The sequence below is a fragment of the Adelges cooleyi genome, unplaced genomic scaffold (genome assembly GCF_023614345.1).
Source record: "Adelges cooleyi isolate 19-005CV unplaced genomic scaffold, UGA_ACOO_1.1 ACOO_flye_CR_arks_rails_tigmint_CR_PRNA_376, whole genome shotgun sequence".
NCBI classification, from domain to species: Eukaryota; Metazoa; Arthropoda; class Insecta; order Hemiptera; family Adelgidae; genus Adelges; species Adelges cooleyi.
The window spans coordinates 2,967,851-2,985,952 of record NW_026096053.1 but is presented as its reverse complement, the minus strand read 5'-3'; the positions used below and the strand labels follow the sequence as shown (position 1 = coordinate 2,985,952).

Sequence of the window (18,102 nt, the reverse complement as noted above, 5' to 3'; positions counted from 1 at the left end):
GATTGTCTTTACATTGTTTCCGACCGGGTTTCACCTGACGCGTTATAAACGTGTAAACCTGGTAAACACACCGAAATACGCGCCGTCATCGGGTTCCCTCTAAAGGTACACCGTCGCAGAACGGAGCAGAGGGCTTTTACAATAGCAAACAAAATATAAACGGTCATTTTTTTCAAGTAATTATAGCTGAAATAACCGTTTCTGGAACGGTTTACCGGTATGTACGGCCAAACGAATGAAGTTAGGCCCGACGACGAGTCAGTCAGTTCTCGACAGAGCACTGAGTGTGTGTATATATGTTCGTGTACAGGTACGGCTTTTTTTTTTTTAAGGTATACCGTGTAGCAGCATTATGGTCATGACTGAAATATTGACGACCCGGCAGCAGCGCCTCGCGCTTGACCAACGCATTCCAACGCGACCGGTAGGTACACACCTCGGCGGCGTACAACCGCCGCCAATCGGATGCCTCGTAAAAACTCCATACAAAACGCGCACCAAGTCTACATAAACTGGGCATTTAGTTTATGGGTGCACACGCGTATCGATTTAAAGTTTATTAAGCCGGTAACCGCCGGACTTTAGGCTTTTCCATCCAGATTCGATCACGGTCTAGTGTAACCAATTTATCCCGAGGGTCAGCCCCACGTTCGGGCAAGAGCCAAATGAAATAACGAAAGGGCGGACATATGCTAACCGACATGAACGAAATCGTCTGTTACTCGAATGTGAGCATAGTAAATGTGTCATACGCGTTTACGTCAAGTGGCCCCGTCCGTAAGGGGATACACGTCAAGTGTAAAGAATTATTCGGTATTAGGACTCGACGACTCACAGATGGTTTCAAGTCTGAAGTTTATAGCTAGAGAGGGTCTAGGCTAGAGTTATTAGCGTCTAACACTTTTCGTGCTTTGTTTTCAAGAACTGTCGGCGTGTAGACTAAACACTGCATTGCTAGGCCGATATTATATAAAAAACGCATGCTTATTATATATATATATATATATATATATGTTTTAAGAGCTCTATTATTTTTTTTCTTGGTCTATGTTGGCCGGCGACAGTGAATAAAGTAAAAATTGCATCGTGCCGCGTAATTATCGTCGAGTTATTTTTCTTTTACCAACAAAAACAGTCAACGTTTCTCGGATTAGAAGTGGATAAAGAATGAGAAAAAAAGATATAAAGGAATACCGGAGGCGACGGTGGACCTTCGTGTGTCCATATCTATTCATGTGTCCAGTTAGACGACCGGAATCCCATCGTTATGTGTGTGAGAGTGCGCGCGCTTCTCCTCTTCTGTCGTGGGAGGGTACACGTCCGACGGTCTGAGGGTAGGTTAAGGCATTCGCTTTGTTGTTGACCGTGGGCCGCCACGCGGTCGGTTTATCGTACCGTTGAGGCTAATGATGCGGTCATTATTATTATTATTATTATTATTATTATTACTATACACATATAGAGATACACGTGAGTGCCAGAACGTTGTGTGATCTGTGAAGAGGATTGGATGGCCACCGAACCGTGCGACGGTCGTTCTGTGACTGGGATTATATCGCTGCCGTGGCAATGTTTGTCCGCGGTTAAGTCGGTGGTTTTAACCCGACGACTCGTGTATGTATGTGTGTGCCTGTATGATTACACTTACCCCGAAGTGTATTTTTTCATATGGTGCAAGGCGGGGATTGAGAATATTTATACCATTAACCGGAGGATCATTTCGGTTGACATCGTCTTGGGTTTGCGGTTTTTTATTGTACCCTTCAGGGGGGACGTGTACCGTGGATTTAGAGTCTGGGTGAAAATAAAACGAATGGAAAAAAACAATCTCGGTTTATATACACCAACCTGCTGTAGTAATATTTGAATTCCTCAGGACCGGGTCATCGTCGTTGTCGTTGTACGGGCCCACCTGTTCATCTGTTAAGAGAGGTGTACGACGACCACGACGATTAGACATTCGATACTCGAACGATGCCGCTCGTGTGGCTGCTGTTGCCCGTCACCTTCTTAACCGTTGTTATAATATTATGTATGTGGCCGTGTGTGTGTGTAGAGCCGTTTGTAACATTATCATTTTTTCGGATCAAACGATTTCGGCGTACGATGACGGGCTCTTTGAAAATTATATGACGCAACTCTATGAGCGGACGACTCCATTGGCGTTCTTCGGATAAGCGCGCGATCAAAATATATTATATACATAATATTATGTATTCACGGCCTCCAGCATTTCCTGTACGGTCGACGCCAATCATCGTTCTTCTACGCCAATTAATTTAATGTAATACCAAAGAGATTATGCAAAAAAAAAAAAATACCTACCAAACAACAACAACGACCAAGCTTGTTAAGGAAGGCGATTTGACGCCTCTGAACGGATCGGTTTGGATTATTTTTCTTTTTTAGTTACAATGTACCTATATACTAGGTATTATAGGAACGGTAATAAGTAAAAGAGATAATGAATGAACGATATGCCGCCTGCGTGCATATGCAATAGTCATTAATCGTTTCGGCAGAATGCACGTGCACGTATATAGAAACGTCTAAGTAGGTTTGCGGCGTTTTCGCCCACCGCCGAAGAACGGAAAAAATAAATCCTGCATCATCGATCAACTGACGTAAACGTGCGTTATTCCAAATGAGTTAATAAATAAACTGCATAATGTGATATTAGACGCGCTCGAGATTGTTTCTTAACGAAAACCACAACAATATAGATTGTTGTTCACATGCTTGCAGTCGAATGAACGTTCAGTGACCACCGTAAAGATATGTAAACTTTTTTTTTAATTTAGTCGAATTTAACTTGTGACATAAGACAATTACAATTGCTGTCGAATTTATCATTTTTTCGCGTGGCCCCAAAATCAACAGACTATCAGTTATTCGGCTAATACTCGTATTAAGACCGATAAAATAATTTTGGATTCGTCAGATGGTTCGCGTACACTTTATTACTCGGTAACACTGGTAAGTACATCCTCGGAAACGTTAAATAGAATTTCGAAAGTGCATTTGACTCAGTGACCGTGCCGCGTCTCGCGCTAGTAAACTATTACACATAATCGAGAGTGCAACACAAATAATAAAATAATCAACTAAAGAAATATTTGAGGAATGAAGATTCCACGTTTTCATCGTGAATGTCCTATTCATTTATGTCCAATGAAAATGTATGTGATTTTTTTCACATTAAACTGAGTTGTCCAAAACGATTTTTGAAACCATTACTTAAATTTCTCGATGAGCTTTTTCTTATTTGACTATATAAGTATTTAATTATTTAAATGGACTTAATTTCCATTCCTCATTCCATCAAACACTAAAAGTCCTTATTTTGGGAGGGTAAAATGAAATAAGTTTTATACTTGATAATTTTGGACTTAAACCCTTTTACCCGAGCAGCACTGAATTTTATTAACCGAGTAGGGTTATCATTTTTTTTTTCAATAGATAGATAGATAAATAAAACATAACAGGTATGATACATAGGGAGAAAGTTTGAAAAAGCAAAAGCTTGAATGTCAGACAAAGGGAGGGAACTTTATCTTTTAACAACGAATGTAGACTATATTGTCAAACTATTTGTATTGGTGAAGGGCTTCGTAAATAGTTGGTTTAAGGCATATTTATATTACTATAGTTTTCGGTAGGATTTCTGCTACTGACGTTATCGTTTTGATAATATCATGTAATCTTATTGCTCAGTAATCTATTGAGTTCACTAGAAGAATATAATGAGACCTTGGACTTGTGTTTCGCTCAAAACATATAATAGCATTATACTAATCGAATTCAACTAAAGCCCAAGTTCACGGGACACGGTCAATGTTACAGTACTCAATTTAAATTAACACTGGGTAGCACTACTCGAGACTGTGACGCGTTATAATCCTTTTATGGTTTACTATTTCTGTCACATAACATAATATTATACTGGTCATTACTTTTTAAAGCACAAAAAAAATTCGTTGGTTCAAAACGTCTTGTCAATCCTTCTAACGGCCATGTCAGCGCATTGCGCCGTCAAGCATATTTCTAAAAATGTTTTAAGGGAACTTTTGAAAATGTATAATTCTGTATAATTTCGTATGTAATTAACCAACAGAGACAGTTTGTACGTTTGCATCATGCCAACGCTATATAAGGGTTTCTACGGTATAGAACAAAATCGTAGTACTCACATTGGTGGTTAAGTTTGTCCAGACAGCTCGCTCGGTTCATAATATCGTTGCTGGCACAATATACGAATTTTTGGTTCGCACTAAATACAATAACACCGTATTGCAGTATTCCAAGATTCTCAGCGCGTTTGGCGTGTACACAGAAAAGTTCGTCGTAGACAAATGCACATTAACCTTAACCACCGAACTACACGGGCGAGCACCAACACCGGTGTGTGCGTCTGCCGCCTCGTCGAACGCACATGCCCTCAGAGCGGCGGCGGCAGAGCATGGACTTAACCGGCTACCGGAGCGCAATCTGTTGACCGACTAACGAGCAGGCCCTTCTATTAACAACAACAACAACAAAAATATTATATTTCTGCGATCATGATCTCGGCGATCGATGATCTACAGTAGTGACGACGTTAATCGGCCAATAATAATAATATTATGTAAGGCTCTCGAGGAAGGCGATCAAAAAAATATTTAAGTATTATGATCATCAATGGTTATATTGTGTGAATATCTGGTAAGACTAATAATACTCAAAACGACAAAACAAAGTTGGTATGATTAATAGTTTACCGAGTTTTTATATCGAACGGGAGGCAATCACGATCATAATAATAATATATACTTAGTATTTACTTTTACGAGTCCGAGGAGCTAGGTATATGTATATCGTAATAAAATGTAATGTGTATATTCATGTTTTTATACCATTTCATTAGAGCGAATGAAAAACGCAAATTACATATAAAATGTCGTACATCCGACTTATAATATTCCCACTGGAAACGACCCCTTGGTATTTTTTAATTAATACGTTTAACATATTCATATAATAATAAATTACGTTAAATTCTATATACATCTAACACGTTTAAAAGAAGTCGTTTTGATTAAATATTGCCAATTAATGCTGGCCATTAAGTTGATGATGATGATCAATAAGCGAATATTATTTTTAAGAGAAAATTCTAATGAACATATTTTTATTATGTATAAGTCTTACAATTTGTCCATTCATCCATTTCATGATATCTTTACAGGTAAACAGAATTGCAAGCATTCAAATGTTTAGCTAAATAAATGTTAATAGAAATTCCTACGCATTCGGCATTACACTGTGATGCATTAAAACTTAATAGTCGCTTTCGATTTGTTAAATAATAATTATTCAAAATATGTAATTGACCATTCATTATTTTCTGTATTTTATGTTGTTGAAAAATCGAATTAAAATTTAAAAATATTAAAAGAAATGTAAAAAAAAAAACAAATTATAAAATGAAAGACGTAAAATATGATCTAGTTATAAACGGAAATACAAATAATAATTCACCAAAGTGAGATTGCAATATTGAGTATTGGGTAGTTTCTTGTGGGACACCGTATGCAATTATATCGATATTCCTTTTTATTAGAGTAAAATTTATTTAAAACTGAAAACCTTCACTAAAATCGTGCAAGACTGTTTGAAAATTCCTTCAGATGTTTTTAAGTCAACTTAACTAGATGTGTCAACTTCTTCTGGCATTGATTCCTAAATACTTAAACGTAGTAAGGCAAAGAGTATTAGTTTTACAACAGTCACCATAAAATATCATCTTAAAAAATTATATTAATTAGTTATTCCTCGCTCCTCGCATTGACTTCGTCATTGACTTCAGACAAATTCACAAACCATAATCATTTAATCAAACTAATCAGTGAGATAGTTGTTTAGATTTTTCTAAAATAAAAATATAAAGTTAATTACATAAAAAAAACTACTATCCAAATAGTAAAAAGTTAAAATTCGATTTTAGATTATCTAAGAATTTTTTTCGCATTCATTCTAGACTTAATGAAAAAAATAATTACGGGAATGTAGAAATTACGGAATATTTTATTTAATTGGATTAAACGCTTAAGGATTATACTAATTCACTGGGACTATAATATTACAAGTTGTTTTATAAAAACTTGATCGACGTTGGAAAGGAAACGGATCATTAAAATGTTTAAGCGATTACATTTTATATTCAAATATATACATTAAAATATATATTAACGAGGTAATCTTAATTATTTTTTTATCCAGTAGGAGTATTATATTCAATGCGCTTTGTCCACACTAGTATTGTATTATAATACATATTCTATAATATATTTTTAGGTTATATAATGGTTAAAATGATTGATTACACGAACAAGTATAATTTATAACAACTCGATTGTTGAGAATTTTTTTTTCGTTCTTCATACTTGTATATTGTTTGTTTTGAGAGTACCAAACGGATATAGTGAGTTATTATAAATGTACAAGCGTTAAAGTCGTTTAGACTTTCAACTATTGTTTAACCTTGAAATTAGCGCTGTATAATTTTTATCTATAGTTTAACGACCCCGATGATTTGTTCTTTTTAATGAACCCCGGTCGAATATACTCGTAATACACACACATACACGCATAGACTTCCTTAGCAGACTTATCGCGGATATGCATGCCATTTTGACAACCGATCAATAACGGCCGCGCACCGGACCCGTCGGTAATTAAAACCGTTAACGACTTTCGGACACACGAAACAAAACTGTGGGCTGATAAAAAAAATACAATTAAATACCAGGATACCAGTGTCTGTACTGGCTATTCAAATAATGGCAATAATTGCACACACCCGTGGTCGTTGATCGCCAAAAAGTTTAAATAAAAAAACCCACGTAGGTACCTCCCTATTCTGTTTAATTGAATGTTTGTTGTCGGTGGAAACGTTCTCACAATTATAAAATATCATAATAGTATCTTAATGCAATATTCCTTGTCTGCGCCAGCGTGTGCTTTGTGGTTATTTTATTCAATTCCCTTCGACGCAGTGTAAATGTGATTAGCCATTGAGGCTATACTTTTTGTTGGTCTTGAAAGAATCGTCTGGCATAATGGATATCCGGGTATACACGGCTAGGTGTCTATATAACTCTGGAATTATATTTTTTAAAAAGTATTAATGAGCTATGGTTTATGATATAGTATTGATACTGTTTAAGTACCGTGAAAACCAAAATTGTTTTTGCCAACAGACACAAAACGTCGTGTTCGAATGAGGTATATGCGGTTATAGTGAAAATAATAACAAAATAGGAAATTGCTGTAGGTTTTTAGAATATAATGGATACCGCATCACGGCTGACAGGTTTATAAGTTGATGTTACTCGATTTTTCTATTCCAGCTATAATTTTATGATATTTATAACTTTCTGGAATTGATGGTGAATTAAGCATTTCGACTTGTAGCAAAGAACCGTTAATAATAATTAAAACTCGATTGCTAAAGATGTAATGCTTGTCGATTTAAATGTATACGCGATCGGCAATTTTATTACTAATTAATATTGGTGTTGATATTTGAAGTTAACGACCGTAAAAAAATAAAGAAACCGGACTAGTGAGGTAATAATTAGGTTGTTTTTTATAGAATTTTTCTCCTTAAAAACTGGAATATTTATCAAAGATGTCAATTAAAATGAAGCATAACAACAAAAAATAACTTTTTATGCAGATAAAGCGAGCAGACTCAGCAGCAATCATCATAATATTATGTTAATAGTAATATTATTATTTTGCTGCCGTATCTTGCGTTCAATATCAACCACGCCGTTTTTATAATATTTAGATTAAAATAATATAATATATGTGTGTAGTAACTAGTTATTAGTGTAATAGTAATTTCACATTGGATTTTTAAATTAAAATCAACGGAACACGAGTACAGCTTAGTGCAATGCATCGGCTTAGTCTGCAGAGCTGGCTTTCAATAAAAATATTAAAATAGTAATTGGCCTCTGAACGGTTATGACATTTGGGATTATTTCGTTAAATTTTTTTAAGTAGGCATATTAATAGAACACTGCGCTCGACGTCATGTATAGTTTTAGGACGCCATAAAAAAATGTATCGAAAGTTATAAGAAAATTAAAACGTGACGCTCTTGGATTTTTAGAATATCGAATCCTATTGGTTCTTCGTTAAGACAAAGACACCAGCAAGATTTGGAACAACAATAGTAATAATATAATATTGTTTTAAACGTCAAAAAGCTGGACGGTGGTGGTAATAAACCGCTAGGCGTATCTGATGGTCATCGTTTTAATTTCATGTTAAAGGTTTCGATCCCGACCAGAAACTTAATCCGACGTCGACCGCCTACTTCATCAATGGACCCGAGAACGCCACAGACGTTGAACATAATTATATTAACGGAAACCGCCTTCGTAACAATATTAGAATTTATACACACCAAAAACGTATCGAACACAAAAACTTGCGCAAAACGTATAAAAAATAAATAAATTATACGATTAACAATATCGCTGAAAATCTATTTATGGCAATCTAATATGTCACGTGAACTCATGTCAACACGATATGTTAAATTCTTTTGTGTACGTTTATAAACAATACAACCTATCATGCGACTTAATATTTTAAAGTGCATTGGCTAAAAGTTTATACTTTATACCTTCTTATAAAAAAAAAACGTATCGTACATACGCCACACATGCCATGCGACAGGCGACGTAGGTACTTAACTAAATGGATTTTCGAAACGATGATTGAAAAGCAAGTAACATCGTTGAAACTGGATTACCCGGTTATGGTTTTTCTAGAAAATGTTGTCTTTTTAACCGAGATGAAGTTGGAAAAAATGAAGTGGTTTATTGGTAACATTATAAAACTATTAAGAAATGTCAATATCGTCTAGTGCACAGAGTAAACAAAACCGGATTCTTAGGTTAAAAATTAATTTGAACACTTTCATCACCTATACATGCAATACATTTCTACTTTGTTTTTTTTTTATGAAAACGAACTTTTCTTTAAAAATATTACACTAAACTTTGAAAATTGTATAAGTATTTGAGTTATATTATATGTAATAGGTATACCTGTATTAATAATTTAATTACAGATGTTTTTTATTTTATCTTTTCTTTGATCGGAGCTCACTGCTCAGTTACTGTCGTTAGCCAGTGTTAGCCTTAGGCACTGTGCAAGAGCATGCTAGACAGGTGGGTAAATGTTCACCGAGTCGCTCCCGTTTAAGATTATTGGGCCGGTATAGTATAATAGTTAATAAATTATCTATATTTGTGTACCGGTTCAATGATAAATATATTTTTGTAGATTGTTTTTTTCATTTGGCCACTGAATCGAAGCCTGTCCCGTCCGCCCCTGCCTGCGTCTTTTTAGGGCTTGTTGGGTAATCCGACCCTGAGAACAACGGCTTGATAATATTATAGTTATTAAATTGTGCATTATAGTTTGTTCAAAGGTGGATCACGTCGACTGTTTAAATTCAAACGAATAAGAGCAAATAGCAATCGAGCGAGTATTATGTTGAATGATCTCGGCAAAATGTTTATTGTTTTCATCGATTTAAAGCTATCCTCTTGTTAGTGTTGCCAACGAAGCAGTTAGTGAAGTGTTGGGTTCTCACACAGTAGACACCATACCGCGGTTATAACAGTGCGTTATATATAATTATACGAGTCCGTCTCTCGTCCAGAACTCTAGAAGTGATTCCAAACCACCAGGTGCTCGTTTACTGAACACCGCAACCCTATTTAAAATTCGATTCAACGCGATAATAATAATATAATGTTGTAACATAACACTATACTATTGTAAACCGGATGTGTAGTAAAATATTTGGAAATACGGCCGCCGTCAACGTGGTAAAAACATCGTGGGTCATCGACAGCCTGTAAAGACACTATAATGTTTTTTACCGTCACTGTGACAGTCTGTCTCCGGCGTAGGACAAGGTCGACTCGTAGCCGATGAATGAAAAATACGAATTAGTATAAGACGTGCAATGGGCCAAACTCCTACCGTGAGCCCAAGACCGTAATTTCCTTTTTTTCTTAATCATCAGCTGTTGATGATGTCCACGACACAGAACCGTTATGTGCCCATATTGTACTTCTATCCATAAATTATAACAATACATCCATTTTATCATCTATTCGACTACAGCGATGAAGTCCTATGGTGATCAGAACGGCGACAGTGTCTGTAGGTCGGATGTCAATGTATCAATCGTCGACCTATGTGTCCGCCGGAAGAACGACCACCGCGGCCTTGAGCATCCGGTCATATTGTGAACACTATGTATACACACATAGCGGTGTTGTAACTTGTAGTCGATTATTTATTATTGTGTGATCGCCGTCATTTGGTCTTATGTCTGAGCGGACAAAGCATGTGTGAAGGCAGGTCTTCGTACGACGACCTATAGAAAAGAATGTCGAACACAATAATAATATATTCATCTACGCATCGGATTATCTCTTATGCGACAATCTAAAAAAAATCCGTGTACTAAAAATACATGAAACTTGTTAGAAGTCAGTAGTGTGTTATAAAATGCTCAAATATTATAAGATTCTATTTTGTAGACTGTGTGCCCTGTGGGCCTTCTTCGTTTTCTAGGTTTTCCGATCTACATTCACATGCCAACAACAACGACACTAATATTGTGTATTTGTACAGCACTTAATATACGGCGCATATTATCATCACTATATATTTTTGTTGTGTAAAAACACATTTATCATATTCTTCCGTTTTTTTATGCTTTTTATTGCAAAACTATTTAAAAATATTGCAAATAAACAGTAAACAGACAACAGTAAAAATAAAATTAACACAAATTTGTATGGAAATTTTCAATTATTCATGATATTCATGACCAACATTGTTGTGCATAAAAAAGTTAAACTGCACAAGCGCAATGTATAATTGAATTGAATAAAAAAATACACGTTGCGAATTGGAGAAAAATTACACATTGGAGAGAATAAACATGATTTCTTACATTGTATAAATAGCATTGAAATGTGTGTTTACGAGTTGTCTCAAAGCGTCGTGTACAATGTACATAAAATAAAAGATATTAAAATATGCTAATACACTACGATTATTAAAGCGATCATTAGGGGAAAATGTTTGCCGCAATATACAAGTTAAGTGCTTAATATTTTACAAAAATGATCATAATTTGTCCTCCGTTCAACGTTTCATATGTCTAGACATGCCAACTGTCCCCTACTTGTCAGCCTATACGAACTGTAATAATAATTATCATAATATTATTTTATATACATCAATGAAATCTGAAACGCTTTTACTCGGTTTAGATCCTTCTATGGATGCGATATGAATATACATAGGTGTATGCACGCGACCCACGTGCCTGAATTTCATAAAACATACATAATATTACATATACCATTATTAATATGATGATATCGGCTTAAATATTATGGGCGTTCGTGTAAATCCTATAATTAAATTTGTATTATTCGAACCGCGCGTCACAACACCGGCATTAGTATAATATGTAATACACTTAACAGCTAAAACCGCAGTAAGCAATTGACATCACCGGATTCGAGTGTAATTTGCGCGTTGGCGAGACGTGCACTTCCTTCCGGCCGCGGCCGTCATTAAATCCTGTGAACACAATCGTATTAATTTAATTATGATTATTATACTGTTATCTTACTAGTTTCTGCGATATCTTGACACTCTCTTTTCTTCACTTTTCCTTTCGGTCCAACACGACGTACAGCTACCACAGCTCAATTATTTTCATACCTATCTAAAACGACCACACGGCAGCGGCTGCAAAGTTCACCTATCCGTGATTGCGGCCAGAGTTTCACTCGAGAAAAAAAAACGATGGTTTTTTCACTTTTATTTTTTGCGGTAAAAAATTAAATACTCGCGCGTTGGCCGTCGACGGTATGTACATACCTAATATTATTGCTTCATCGGCTACTCGACGCCCGGAGGTGTACAGCATATAGGTATAAGTTGTAGCCATGTTTGGTTTGCAAAAGGCGTAACGATGGTTGTATATACGATTTCGGCGGCGGGCCGAGAGTTATTTTTTAATTCTATTTCTGTTCCAATCACTGCACAACCGAGTTTCCGTTTCAACATTCCAAAAAAGAATAAAAAAAATCCCGAATACTCACGCCGAATGACGTGACCCCAAAAACGATTACTTTGCTCCTATAGCGCCCATAGCGCCTGTAATAGTATAATATAGCTGATTATACATATATTATTATACACGATAAAGAACAACTGTGAAACGTTACGTGTCGGCCGACCATAGAAACAGCAGTGCAATTAAAAAAAAAAAAAAATACCTTAGGAAACCACAATGGGTTAGAACGTATATTATGTCGTTAGAAAAAAATTCATAGCAAGCGGTTCGGTGTAAATCTGCCAATATTATAGTACTATTATTATTCAATATTCATAGATTTGAATATTATACAGATTTGTTTCTAATGTGTCTATAACAATAACGATTTAGTGTATCGTAAAATTCATAATTCCTCGCCTCGTCTATAAATCATTTATAGTGACCAAACGAGAATGCGAGGTCCTACTGGCCAAGTTAACCTAGTCTATTCTCGGTCCACGAAGTTTTTCCATACCACAGCCGGTGCTTTTTGTTTTAAATTCCGGATGGGACAGTTCAAATTCATACCAAGCCAGAATATTAAGCAGAGCACGCGCCACCCATAATGGTCATAAAGATCTGTCAATTATCCGGGAGAAAAAAAATGAAATTAAGTTTATTAAATCATCATTTGGTTTCATCTACATACCTGAATTATTAGATTATTCGCATCTTGCGCACTATACACTTAATAATATCTATTCATCTACTGATGGTATCATAAGACTCTTTTTTGTCGTTGCCGACATGACGTTTTCATAATCTCGTTATTGTCAGTGGTTTTATGACCCTCTGTGCAAGAACAACTTGCTGCTCTATGGAATTTGTTAGAAATTTCCCGCTTTGTTCTTGCCTTTTGGTTTTAATAAAATCTCACGTTAATAGTAAAATCCGTTGCAGTTTTACCGGTCCATACACTATGCGCGATCAGTAAAAATCAGTTACTATTGCATGCAATACAAATTAAACTGCCTATAGTAGCAGTATAATAATATTATATGAATTGTACAATTACTAACTCGAAACATTTCTTCATTATCAAACCAATAGAAACTCGTTATATTAAACATCGTATGGTTCTTTGATAACGATGATATGCGTTTTTTGGATTAATGTAACCGTAAAATACAAACACATTTTTTTAATAATACAGAACATTTTTAATGGTTAATTCCCACTGTTGTGTTGGAGAATAAAGTTAAAGGAGTTCAATTTTGTCTCTATTATGAAAATATACTTACTCTACATCTTTCGTAACTATGCCAAACAATCAATTAAATTTTCACGTTTAAACTGAATCCGTCACGAATTTCAAGTTACAATGCATAACAGCTGACGTATGCTAGAGTTGTGACTTAGAACTCACAAATGTTAGGTCATCGTAACAGCTGATGTTTGGTGTTTCATAAACATATTATTATTGTCAATATAATGTTATTGTTATAATTGTAAACTTTTTCAGGTACGATAAACGTCAATCCGTAACGTGTCGTGGTTTTACTTTTAGAATGACTTTGATAATCGAATTGATTTAAAACAAACTGTGGTTGTTATTATGTTGATGTTCTATTTATGTTGATTTTTTATAATTGTGACTCATATTTAGTCGATAATTAAGTCTTCAAAAACCATTTTTATAAAAAATTTGTCATGTGAAAAAATGACAAACGCTACACTATTGGCAGTTATTTTAATAAATCGTTTTTTTATGAATCATTCGGCGCATTACAAATTTTTTCCGGATATCATAAAATATAAATTTATATTGATATCATTGTATTATGTACAATCGATTTAGATTTACATTTCGTTATCTTTGTACATATTTAGCCCTCCGTTAGTCACATGATTTTCGATCATACTTCAATTAAGTAACGTATAAATCATTAACTGCTATCAACATTATTTTAAAAGATTTAAATTGTTTTTTTTATTTTTATCTTTATGTAGTCTTTTTGACATAAAACAATCTTGTATTTACAAGAACTTGTAATTAAACTATCAACGTTTGATGTTAAAATGCATGCAATTAATTGTTCACTTATTATTTCAATTATGTCCTACTAGATAATATAATGATGGTCATTAACCAGTTTTAATTACTTACCTAATCGAATATAATAAAAGTTTAGTTTCAAAATGATAGGTTGGCATAGAGGTGTAATAATTAAGTATAACTATACATTTTATTACTACTGAGTACTGACTATTGAAGATTTCAAACTCTTATAGGCTATTATCAAAAGGTACTGGAAATACTTGGAACATTTCACATTTATGAATATTTCAAATATATTTATAGCTAGAGATTGAAATAAAAAGCCGTCCTATAAAACAATAATAATACCTAGTCAGTTACTTACTTTTAACTTATAAAAAAACTTACCTAAAAAATAAATTGTATAAAAGAATGTCCGATAAAAGTAATTGTTAGATTTCATCAAATAGTATATTTTATGTATTAGCAGGTAATTTTTTTTACAAATAAATTAAAAACTACAACTATTTTTAGAATTTTTATTCTTCAAACAGTAAAAGTATATAGCATTCTAGGTTGATGGATTTTATTTGTTCTAATAGAATACTCGTTAGAAATTATGCATTTTGAGTAAAAAGTACCGTCTCTTTAATGATGATGATCTTTCATAAATCAATTTAAAATATTTTCCTAAACTTTCTCTAATAATATTTAATTTGCGTTCGCTTTAAATTCAGAAGGCCATTAAGTTACATTTTATTATATTTCTAGAAATTACTTATCTCGTCTAAACTATAAAACAATTGTTTTTTGATGAATTTGATTCCATTCCCATTTTCTTTTATTTAGAGCAATTATTAAGCCAGTTTAATAGTTTCTTTAACTCAGAAACACGTTCTATTATAAACTATAACTGTTATAACATATTATAGTATATTATGTATAGTAGTATAGTACGTATGCCTAATGGTATTAACAGTCAGATTTTCTAATATTTTTAAAATTTGCATTTTACTGAGTTTAAACTTCATTGAATTAAGTTATCAAGGTCAAAGATGTCCGAAATGCACAGGATTTACTTTGAATGTTTCTAATTTTTTCTTTTTCAACTGTGTTCTCTGTTCTGTGGACGTTGACATTATAAAATGTCAGTACATTAATTAATTTGCTCCGTGCCCATCAACTTTGTTACTAATGCTATCCAATAATAGTACGTTGTTTAAAAAACTCGTTGTTTAAATGGTACTATAACCAGTAGTTTGAAACGGTGGTAGCCAACGGGTTAAGTTTAGGTATCTAGTTTATATGAGAATGGGAAACTATTTTGACGACACTGATATTTCATGCTACGCTTTTGGTGAGCTAATAGTTATAGATGAATTTTTATGGGCAATGCTAATTAGGTAAAGTCTCAATCCCACGGTACACGCCACTGTACTGTAATTTAATTACAGTACGTTTCACTTATATAGGTTATGACGTTTTGTTCAATTTTAACCTTGAACGGTATCGGCATGTGTGTTTGTAGGTATATCGCAAACGTTCCGAACAGTAGAGTATCTCAAGTATGCGTTTTTTTATCGCCATCGGTCGGTATAATAAAGTTGCCAATTCGGTTAGGTCCGGCCATAGAAACTATAATGTGTGCGACAACATTCGATTAGGGTTTCCCACGCAAATTCGGTATTAACCCATCGCGTGAACGGACACATTCTTTGGTGCGATTTGCCCTCGGACCGCCAGATTAATCGTTCGGAGTAGGCATAAAAAATAAGGTACATTTTTATACAATAAAAAAAAAAAAGCATATATAAGAACACGTTTACCGCGAACTGCCGCCGTCGACGGTAACTTACCGTGGTATCTGTACACAGCTTCCACGGCCTTAGATTTATGACCGGTCGCTTTGAAAATATGTCATCGGTCATGACTATGATATCTTCAGTTTTTTTTACCTTCCGTTATTATCTCTTACGCTCTTCTTCTACTCTCCACAAGTGATGCCACGTACGTAGGGTAAACCCCCCCCCCTTATTTTATTACAGAATATTCCGACACACGTATACTACAAAAATCATACACATTAGGTATTACTGTTTTATTCCTGTCGCCTAGACTAGCGAGATCTTAGATCTTTCACAGTGCCTTGTTTGTAATGCAAAAGCATTGCAAGTATCCCCAGACTTCTACTTTTCAAGTTGTCTGGTGTGTAGTATTATTACAAATACGGTAAAATTATCTAAAAGTCCATTGACTCCTCTAAGTGTTTAAAACTAACACTATAGCTACATTAAAAGAAAAATATATTTATCAAATTTACACAAAAAAACCATCTAAAGAAATAATTTTTTTAAATCAGCCAATGAAACAGTCAAAATTTAAAGTTGAATTTATTTGAATGACGGGATCTAACAGGATATTACTGAATACGCAGTGTACAAAGAGCTAAGCGTGAAAATGTTTTCAAAAACATTTTTGCCCAAAAACAGCTTAAAACCTTACAATTTTGTATGTTGTATGAGTATATTATACGTATTATGTAGTATAATGAATAATATGTTTAATCGATTGTCTTGTGACAAAAGAATTTACACATCGGTTTGTGTTTCAATTTTTTGAAATAATAATTTGTTTTAAATTGGCTACACTGTTCACGTTTTTCGAAGAGGAAAAACAAAGATATAACGGTTTTGACTTTTGACAAATGCAAAAAATATGATAGTTTGCGGAAACTTGGAGTGCCGGCACAGCACGGGCACTCTGCCACACGTTTATTACCGTGGTGCCTTCCACCCGGTAGAGACCGGCCGGCCAGCAACTCACGGCAAACGTTTCAGTTTCTCAGGCACTTTGCCACGTTTTCCCATCACGGTTTGTACGCTATACATCATAAGCGTGTGGGATTATTACCTATAGGCTATACAGCGTATCATTTTAATTTAACCCTCCCGCCGCACACTGTTATCGTGTCTGGCAACTGTTAATTATTATTTATTGTAGTTTCACTAATAATGATATTATAATATAGGTAACGAAATAGCCGGGCACAGGATCCGCCACATAAATTACACGGCGTGACGCCGCCTGTCTTGCGGGTCATAAGAATAAACTCTGAACTCTTGTCGCGGTCATTTTTCTCTGTGTATCCGTTGGTTTGATTTGCATGACAATAATTATAGCAAAGCTGATATGTGGGCTTTGCAACGGCCGTCGCGGTCTCAAGTTTGGAGAAATTTGAAAAATCGACCGCTTATACTAATAACAACTACAGTGGTTTTAACAACTCGACCTTCTGGGAAGTCGGTGGATCATTAAAATGTCTAAAACGACATGCTAGGTATAGGTAATTGACTATGTATGGTACTGGGTACATTTAACAAGAGAACCCTGAAATTGAGGATTTAGTCACGGACAAAAAACCAACTTTCTTCCTATCCTAAAAAATATTCTCCATTTACATAATATAACTGAGAATGGTAATTTATAGCGGTATTAATTCCTATAATATTTAATAAAGAAAAAAATCAACAATTTAATTACAATTACACGCAATACATGTACATACTATAATATTGCGTGATTAAATTCGATATAATTATATCGAATAATATCGCTATATGTTTTATACTATTATTTTTGATAATATATAATCAATATAATGTCTTTTCTAATAATTTCTAATATATAAAATGAATATTAATGTCTTTTTAAGTTCTAATATTAATGTCATTTCCGAATGTTAACACAAATGCTATACAGTTTTTAAATTAGTGTCATATAGTGGTTACGATTAGAATTTATATGCAGATTAATTTAAAATTTCCTAACCAGTTTTGGTGTCATAATATACATGAAATAATCGTTACATTATTTTGTTGTAGATATAAAAAAAATGTTTAAGATCGTTAAATATTTTACTTATATTACG

At 34.3% G+C, this 18,102-nt stretch overlaps 2 protein-coding genes across 2 annotated transcripts in view; one reads left to right on the top strand and one right to left on the bottom strand.

The window, feature by feature from the left end:
* The window catches only part of LOC126840794 (uncharacterized), a 36,628-nt gene extending 32,213 nt beyond the window's left edge, over window positions 1-4,415 (bottom strand). The window contains exon 1 of the mRNA XM_050576737.1: window positions 4,191-4,415. Coding sequence (XP_050432694.1) covers window positions 4,191-4,192 — 2 coding nt within the window. The 5' untranslated portion in view covers window positions 4,193-4,415. The remainder of the gene's footprint in view (window positions 1-4,190) is intronic.
* LOC126840789 (ADAMTS-like protein 1) overlaps window positions 1-18,102 on the top strand; it is a 204,442-nt gene that overhangs the window by 3,637 nt on the left and 182,703 nt on the right. The gene's annotated exons all lie outside the window — the stretch shown is intronic.